This window comes from Erinaceus europaeus, chromosome 9 (assembly GCF_950295315.1).
Source record: "Erinaceus europaeus chromosome 9, mEriEur2.1, whole genome shotgun sequence".
In the NCBI taxonomy this organism is placed as follows: domain Eukaryota; kingdom Metazoa; phylum Chordata; class Mammalia; order Eulipotyphla; family Erinaceidae; genus Erinaceus; species Erinaceus europaeus.
The window spans coordinates 121,523,683-121,532,889 of NC_080170.1; the positions used below are offsets into that span (position 1 = coordinate 121,523,683).

The 9,207-nt window shown below is 48.2% G+C and overlaps 1 protein-coding gene across 1 annotated transcript in view; it reads left to right on the plus strand.

Moving 5' to 3' along the window:
• Positions 1 to 8,401, plus strand: part of CLIC6 (chloride intracellular channel 6) — a 48,025-nt gene extending 39,624 nt beyond the window's left edge. Inside the window, exons 4-6 of the mRNA XM_007519725.3 lie at positions 224 to 330; positions 1,850 to 2,031; positions 7,911 to 8,401. Coding sequence (XP_007519787.1) covers positions 224 to 330; positions 1,850 to 2,031; positions 7,911 to 8,072 — 451 coding nt within the window. The 3' untranslated portion in view covers positions 8,073 to 8,401. The remainder of the gene's footprint in view (positions 1 to 223; positions 331 to 1,849; positions 2,032 to 7,910) is intronic.
• The last annotated feature ends 806 nt before the right edge of the window (positions 8,402 to 9,207 follow it).

The following is a 9,207-nucleotide window of genomic DNA, read 5'->3' on the forward strand; positions in this document are numbered from 1 at the left end:
GACGTGAAGACCCGCAATGCCCCATGGGGCCCTCCTGTCCCCCACGGGATGAGAACACCCATCTCTGATCTCTCCTCCCTGGACCGTGGAGCTCCACGCCGTGAGGGAAGCTTTCAAGAGGAAGCTTTGCTTTGCCGGACCTGCTCAGAGGAACCCACCTTTCCCTGGGCTCAGTCATTATACCTCCAGTGCCGCACCGATTTTGACTGTTTTTTTCCCCAAGGTACCCAAAGCTAGGAACCCAGCACCCCGAGTCTAACTCCGCGGGAAATGACGTGTTCGCCAAGTTTTCTGCATTTATAAAGAACACCAAGAGAGACGCAAATGATGGTGAGTGCCTTCTACTTGGCTCCTCTGGGATTCAGAGACGGAGAGACGGAGGAACAGAAACACACTCCCAGAGACACCACAGCATCTGAGCTCCCCCTGGTGGCCTGACACTCCCATGTGGCACCAGGGTTTGATCCTGGGGCCTATAGCACAGGGTGGGGCTCACACCTTACCCAGTGAGTTATCTGTCCACCTCTGACTTTGAATCTGCACTTGGACTTCGAGAGACGGGGTGTGTCAGGCTGGGGAGACAGCCTGGTGGTTCTGCAGAAAAACTCTCTTTCCTGAGGCTCTGGGGTCCTGGGTTCAATCCCTAGCACCACCAGAAGCTAGAATTTAGCAGCTTGTGTGGGGAAAGACTGAATGTTTCTTCTAAATGTTGGGTACCCAGAAAATGACATTTCTGAGGGGGAGGGGTTCTTTAACTGCTGGGACAACATGCTGGGCTCCCACCAGATGTTCCTGAATTCATAAATGAGACCCAGAGGTGGTGGGCCTGTATTGACAGTGGAACTGTTTCCCAGGGACAATGAGTCTTTTATTTGGACTCTATAAATTCACACTGCGCTTTCCTTCCTTTCTTCATGTTTTAATATCACTTTTTAAATAATTCTTTTAAAAATCTTAATGTATTTATTATTGGATAGAGACAGAGAAATTGAGAGGGGAGGGGGAGATAGAGAGGGAGAGAGACAGAGAGACACCCGCAGCCCTGCTTCACTACTTGTGAAGCTTCCTCCCTGCAAGTGGGGACCGGGGGCTTGAACCTGGGTCCTTGTGCACTGTAATGTGTGCACTTAATCAGGTGTGCTACTGCCTGACCCCTTTAGTTTCACATTTCAAATTTTATTATATTAGAGAAAGTGAGAGAGAGAGAGAGAGAAAGAGAGAGAGAGAGAAAGTCACAGAGAGAAACACGAGAGTCCTCAGCTCTGGCTTATGGTGGTGCTGGGGATTGAACCTGGGACCTTGGAGCCTCAGGCAGGAAAGTGTTTTGCAGAACCATATTTATGCTGTTTCCCCTGCCTCCTCCTCCTCTTTATTATTATTATTATTTCCCCAGAGTCCTGCTCAGCTCTGCCTTATGGTGATCCAGGGGACCTTGAAGCCTCAGGCCTGAGAATCATTTAAAAAAATTTAAATTTAATTAATTAATTAATTTAATAGAGACAGAAAAATTGAGAAGGAAGGGGGAGATAAAAAGAAGAGAGACAGAGAGATATCTGCAGCTCTGCTTCACCACTCATGAAGCTTTCCCCCTGCAGGTGGGGACTGGGGGCTTGAACCTGGGTCCTTGTGCACTGTAGTGGGTGCACTTAGCCAGGCGCACCATCACCTGGCCCCAGCCTGGGAGCCCTTTGCAGAACCTTTATGCTGTCTCCCCAGCGCAAACCCACACGCTGTCTTCTCAGTTCTGTAAAGGAAGCCCGGCCCTTTTCTTTGTCTATACCGAGGGAGAAGGGACATTCGCTTATCCTTAGTCTTTTGTTTCTTTGTTCCTCTATTTCTTCTGCCTCAGTTTATGAGAAGAACCTGCTAAAGGCTCTGCGGAAGCTGGACAGCTACTTAAACAGCCCGCTGCCCCACGAGATTGACGCGGACAGCGTGGAGGAAGTGGCCCCCTCAGGACGGAAATTTCTGGATGGGGATGAACTCACCCTGGCTGACTGCAACCTCCTGCCCAAGCTCCACATCATTAAGGTGAGGCTCCCTGTCCCGTCCTGTCCCGTCCTGTACTGTCCTGTCCCTGTCCTGTCCTGTCTTGTCCTGTCCCGTCCTGTCCCTGTCCTGTCCTGTCCCGTTCTGTCCTGTCCTGTCCCATCCTGTCCTGTACTGTCCTGTCCCACCCTGTACTGTCCTGTCCTGTACTGTCCTGTCCCGTCCCATCCTGTCCTGTCCTGTCCTGTCCCATTCTGTCCTGTCCTGTCCTGTACTGTCCTGTCCTGTCCCGTCCTTTCCTGTCCCGTTCTGTCCTGTCCCGTCCTGTCCTGTACTGTCCTGTCCTGTCCCGTCCTGTCCTGTCCTGTCCTGTCCCGTCCTGTCCTGTCCCGTCCTGTCCCATCCCGTCCTGTACTGTACTGTCCCATCCTGTCCTGTCCCGTCCTGTACTGTGCTGTCCCGTCCTGTCCTGTCCTGTCCCATCCTGTCCTGTCCCGTTCTGTCCTGTCCTGTCCTGTCCTGTACTGTCCTGTCCCATCCCGTCCTGTCCTGTCCTGTCCCATCCTGTCCCGTACTGTCCTGTCCCGTCCTGTCCTGTCCCATCCTGTCCCGTACTGTCCTGTCCCGTCCTGTCCTGTCCCATCCCGTCCTGTACTGTCCCATCCTGTCCTGTCCCGTCCTGTACTGTACTGTCCCGTCCTGTCCTGTCCTGTACTGTCCTGTCCCGTCCCGTCCCGTCCCGTCCTGTCCTGTCCTGTCCTGTCCCATCCTGTCCCGTACTGTCCTGTCCCGTCCTGTCCCGTCCTGTCCTGTACTGTACTGTCCTGTCCCGTCCTGTCCCGTCCTGTCCCGTCCTGTCTTGTCCTGTCCCGTCCTGTCCTGTCCTGTCCCGTCCTGTCCCGTACTGTCCTGTCCCGTCCTGTCCTGTACTGTCCTGTCCCGCCCTGTACTGTCCTGTCCCGTCCTTTCCTGTGCCGTTCTGTCCTATACTGTCCTGTCACATCCTGTCCTGTCCTATACTGTCTTGTCACATCCTGTCCTGTTCCGTCCTGTCCTGTCCTGTACTGTCTTGTCCCGTCCTGTCCTGTACTGTCCCGTCCTGTCCTGTCCCGTCCTGTCCCGTACTGTCCTGTCCTGTCCCGTACTGTCCTGTCCTGTCCTGTACTGTCCCGTCCTGTCCTGTACTGTCCCGTCCTGTCCTGTCCGGTCCCTCTTTTCTTTCTTTTTGATAGAGAGTGAGAGATAGATAGAGAGGAAGAGGACAGACACCTGCAGCACTGCTTTACCACTTGTGTGAAGCCTCCCCCTCTGCGGGTGGGAACTGGGGGTTTGAACCTGGATCCTTGTGCACTGCGGTGTCCACTTAACCTGGTGTGCCCGCTGCCCAGCCCGTCAGCACCCTTTCCAATGTATTTGCTGGTGACGTCACACCTAAACACGACAAAAACCACTCAACATTTCAAAGCCTACTCTAGTGACCCAGACTGGAAGTCTGAGAAGCATTTTTTCTCCCAATATTTGGATGCCGTTGTGAACGTCTGCCCTGGTGGCGGGGCTCCTCACACACCTCAGGACTCCCCCACCCCCACAACTCGGTTGCCCCGTGCTTAGTCCTCCCAGGCCCTGCCACCCTGTTTTGAATTTCTGTAGAAACGGTACATTTCAGAGGGAAATCATTCAGGCTGTGGCTCTGCTATACGACTTAACGGCAAAAGCTTCCAAGCAATTTAGCACTCAGAATAGCAAACAGCTTGATCGTCTTCCAGGACGAGGCATTTGTGAGAGGAAATGAGAACCGGTTTAAAGGAATTTATGGGAAAAGAGGAGAAAAGTCAAGGAACTTATCATTTATTCCCTTTCCCTGAAAGCCAGAGGGAAAAAAAAAAACAATATGAAAAATTAGAGTCCATTAGCATTATCATAAAGTCAGAAAAAAAAGGACACAGTGCACCAACTCAAAGACAAGGAAGTTTCACCCTGTCAGGGACCAAGAAAGCTGACACTGCTCCTTCCATGCCCTTTCTAAGGTCCAGGTGTCACTACAGTGAAATCCCAAGGCCCTAAAATGGCCAAACTCAGATTCTTTGCGCCAGAGCGAGTTCACTAGAATCTGTGGTCATTTCTCAGCTAAGGTGAGTTCCGGAGAGGCAGGGCTGAAGGAGGCAGACGTGGACGCCATCTTTGAATCCTCTCAGCACTCCAAAAGATGTAGGAGATGAGAAGTCACATTATTCTTTGTGATTCCAGATCAGATTTTAAAAAAGCTTTAAACCTACACACAGAGAGAATAAATCTAAATAAATATCTTTTTGATTGATCTAAATATCTCAATTATTTTTAAATTATTATTATTATTATTATGGAGGGTTGAACCAGGGACCTCAGACCCTCAGGCATGAGAGTCTCTTTGCATAACCGTCATGCTATCTACCCCTGTCCAATATCTCAATTTAATTTTTTGCCTCCAGAGTTATTGTTGGGGTTCTGTGCCTGCGCTGTAAATCCACTGCTTCTGGCGGCTGTCTTTTTCCTTTTTTTTTTTTTTTTTTTTTGTTGTTGGATAGGACAGAGAAATCGAGAGAGGAGGGGGGAGATCAAGAGGGGGAGAGAAAAATAAGACACCTGCAGATCTGCTTCACTGCCTGTGAAGTGACACCCCTACAGGTGGGCAGCTGGGGGCTCGAATCCTGTGGTGGTCCTTGCACTTCGTATTATGTGGGCTTAGCCCCATGTGCTACCGCCCACTAATATCTCAGTTATTCAGTAAAGGCGTGTAAGTAAAGAAATTATACCCAAGCTTTCTTTTGGGTCATGGTAACCTACTGCTTAAATGGTCTCAGCACGGGCAATGCCATAATTCTACTTTTGCACCTGATACCCTAAGCCTAACCTAGATTTACTAGTCTTCGGGGTAGAAAATATAAACGTGTTTGATGAGTGGACAGTTGGCAGCCAGTATCCCAGTTAGTCTATTCCATCTCACTCCATCTGCCTTCCGTGTTATTTAAAGCAAATGAACAAGCCCCGCTTCCCCAGAGCACTGCTCCACTAGGGAAAGAGAGAGACAGGCTGGGAGTATGAACCGACCTGTCAACACCCATGTTCAGCGGGGAAGCAATTACAGAAGCCAGACCTTCCACCTTCTGCATCCCACAATGACCCTGCGTCCATACTCCCAGAGGGCTAAAGAATAGGAAAGCTATCAGGGGAGGGGATGGGATACGGAGTTCTGGTGGTGGGAAATGTGTGGAGTTGTCCCCCTCTTATCCTATGGTTTTTGCCAGTGTTTCCTTTTTATAAATAAAAAATTAAGAAAAAATAAATGAATGAGCAGCTTGGGAGGTGGAACAGTGGATAAAGCATCAGATTCTCAAGTGTAAGGTCTGAGTTCACTCTCCAGTGTCTCATGTGCCAGAGTGATGACTCTGCTTCTCTCTCTCTCACACACACACACACACTTGCTTTCTCCATCATAAATAAGTAAACCTTTTTTAAAAAATGTATTTTATTTACTTATTTATTTTTTTTTACTTTTGATTTATAAAAAGGAAACACTGACAAAAACCATAGGATGAGGGGGAGACAACTCCACACAGCTCCCACCACCAGAACTCCATATCCCATCCCCTCCCCTGATAGCTTTCCTATTCTTTATCCCTCTGGGAGTATGGGCTCAAGGTCATTGTGGGATGTAGAAGGTGGAAGGTCTGGCTTCTGTAATTGCTTCCTTGCTGAATATATTTACTTAATTTTAATGACACACACACACACACACACACATACACACACACACACACACACACACACACACACAGAGAGAAATGCAGGGTGGGGTAGATAGCATAATGGTAATACAAAGAGACTCTCATGCCTGAGGCTCCAATGTCCCAGGTTCAGTTTCCTGCACTACTATAAGCCAGAGCTGAACAGTGCTCTGGTAAAAACAAACAAACAACCAAACAAAAAACAGATAGAAATACACAAAGAGAAAGACCAGAGCCCTGCTCAGTTCTGGCTTATGGTGGTTCTGGGGATTGAACTTGGGATCTCAGAGTCCCAGACATGAGAGTCTTTTGCTGAACCATTACGCTCTCTCCCCAGCCCAAGCAAACATTTTTTAAATTTAATTTAATTTTATTAGTGATTTAATAATGATCAACAAGATGTGGGATAAGAGGGGTATAGTTCCATACAATTCCCACCACCAGAGTTCCGTATCCCATCCCCGCCATTGGAGCTTCCCTATTCTTTATCCCTCTGGGAATATGGAGCAAAGATTTTTATGGGGTGCTTTTTCTAAAGCAAAATCTAGCATTAGAAAAATAAAGTCAACAAATAAATAGTGGTTCCACAAAATATGCTTCATTAAAAGATGACAAATTTCCAGAAAGAGTTCTGATAGGATCTCTATGCAGACAGAGAGAACTCGAAAGGTGCAGGGAGAGAGGACAGATATTTAAACAACTTTGGAGACTTTGGCTGCCACATTGCCTGTGTGGCTGTGAGGCTCCAGGACTGGAGAAGTCCACCCCAAACGCCATCTAACTGCAGACTGGTCCTGGTCCTGTGCTGGTGTCCTTCAGACATGCCAAGAACTGCATGATGGGAGACATCAAAGCAGAGCCTACTGGTTCTTGCAGTCCTGTGTCCCTGTTACAGTATGACTTGTGCCCCCAAGTTTATACGTTTGATGTCCTAGCCCCCCCAGAGTCCCAGACCATAGGCTGATTTGGAATATGTTCTTTGCAGTACAGTGACAGTTGAGCATAAACAAGCCGCAGACAGTCCAGGGCAAGTTCACCATGAAGACCAAACAATCCTTGGGCCATCTGTGGCATACGGATTCTGGACAGCCACCGAGCTGAGTCTAGTGCCTTTCTGCCTCTCTCGAATCCAGTCTGTCCCGTGCACAGTTAGATAGCGTTTTCGGCTAGCCTGAATACTGGAGGACCTCAGGACTCCTACTAATTCTGGAAAAATGGCCTGGGGCCTCTCTGGATGTTGGGGAGCAGAGTTGTATTGGCCTCTCCGTGTTGAGAAATGAACTGCATCACAGCAATGAGCAGTGAGGGAAGAGACGGGAGCTGGAGTGGCAGATGCACAGCGTACATCTCACAGGGAGGTTCTGTTGAATAGCTCACGCAGGCTGCCCCTTCCTGTGTTTATTGGGATGTGCGCCGAGTAGAAGTATGTTAAGGGTGTCCACCGGCAGCTTAAGGGCAATCATAACTGAACAATCTCTCTGCTAGCATGTAGACCAGCATTCCAGTGATTATATTACCTTTTGTGTTTATCTAACTCCTGACCTTACTCCAGGGATGTAGGCATAGTTCCGGGGTTTCAGATGAAGCGTCTGTTAGCCTGAAGAGCCTTTTGATCCTTTTATCCATGCTTACTCTGATATATCTAAAACTGTCCTGGAGGCTGGAGACAGAGCTACAGAGATAACAGAATTTCTGACGTATCTGGTTCTGATAAGTGACCAGGCATTGTAAATCACAGGGTCCTCAACGGCTACTAAGAGGGAGAGAGAGAACATATCATAGAGCTCGAAACAGTAGAACGAGGTGTCTAATGAGAGGACCTGGATACTCAGCAAGCAGAGTGCACGTCTTTGCACAGGAAGGTCTTGGATTCCATCTCCGCTTCAGTGCTCGGGGCACCGTAGTCAGTTCTCTGTCAGCTCTGCAGGTGGGGGACTTCTCTCCTGTCTCTGCCTAGCTCTCCCTCTCACCTCTCCCTTGTTCTCTGAACATGTAGAATATTAAAAAAAAAAAAAAAAAGCCAGGGAAGTTGCTTAGTGGTATTATACATACAGATTAAAAGAGAAAAAAAAATCAGAGGGAGGGAACGGATAGTTTGATCTCACCGCCTACTTCACGACTTTTCCCTTTGCTGATGATTTTCCTCTTCCTCTTCAGATCGTGGCCAAGAGATACCGAGATTTCGAGTTTCCTTCTGAAATGACTGGTATCTGGAGATACTTGAACAATGCTTATGCTAGGGACGAGTTCACAAACACGTGTCCAGCGGACCAGGAGATTGAGCACGCGTATTCAGATGTCGCGAAAAGAATGAAGTGAAACGCTGGGGTGTCCCCGGTCTTAGTTCTTGCTGTACGAGCCAGGCCTCACACAGCCTGTGTCCTCTGCGCTTGCATTTCTCTCCTCAAACCATCCTTTGCAAAATGATGATTCTGCTTTAACAGTGGCCTCCCGACTTGTTAACTCAGCTGTGTTCGGGAACGGTACCGCTCTCTCTTATTAGCCACGGTAGTTGTCTAGTTGTCGCTAAGTTATGTCTGACGCCTACCCTTTGTAATCCATGCCAGCAGGGCCTGTGCTTTGCTGTTTTAACTTTCAAAGCAAATTAGGTTTGTGTTTAGTTTTTAATAAAATTGCCTCTGACTGTTCATGATTATACCAAGCTTGCTTTTCTCCTCTAAAAATACAGCTTTTTCCCAGAATGAAAATATTGGTTTTTGTCACTGTAAAATGATCTGTGCATGTTCCAATATTTGAAAACAACACCAGGGAGTGTAAAGCTGCAAGAAAAAAAAATCATCTAATATTTCAGGATGTTTGGATAATTTCGGATACATTACAGGTAAACATCTTCCAAATCCCTCTCTCTCTCTCCCCCCCTTTACTTTCTCTCTCTCTTTCTCTCTATCTCTCTCTTTTGCACACACACACACACACACACATTCACACACTCACACACAATTTTCTGCACATGACAATGGGTTACTTTATTTGAAAGGACAGATGAGGTAGCCTCTTGGTTGTAATGGATGGTCCTCCACAGAGACTGCAAACACTCAGCAGAGAAGACCTAGAGGGATGCTTGAGCTGGTCTCACAGAGGTGGAGAACTGCAGAGCCCATCAGGCGCTGGAATCCAGGGACGGTCCCCTCTCAGTCTTGTTATCCCTGCTGCCATGACACCTCAGCCTCTAGCCTCTAGCTTCCTGTTTTCTTTCCAGGGCCTTTTCTGAGTTCCTCCTCTCCCTCTGAGATGAGGAGAACTTTTGATATTATCTACAAGTCAGAGAAGCTCTCTACCCTGCGTGGAAATGGGACTCAAGCATGCCTGAGTCCTTATAATAGTTTCTCTGGAAGACTCAACCCCCCTCTTCTTTAGTGATGAAGCAATGTGAAGCTAGCCAAGCTCTTGGTGTCTCTGCCTCCCTCACCATCTTTGGGAGATCAGGCAGAGA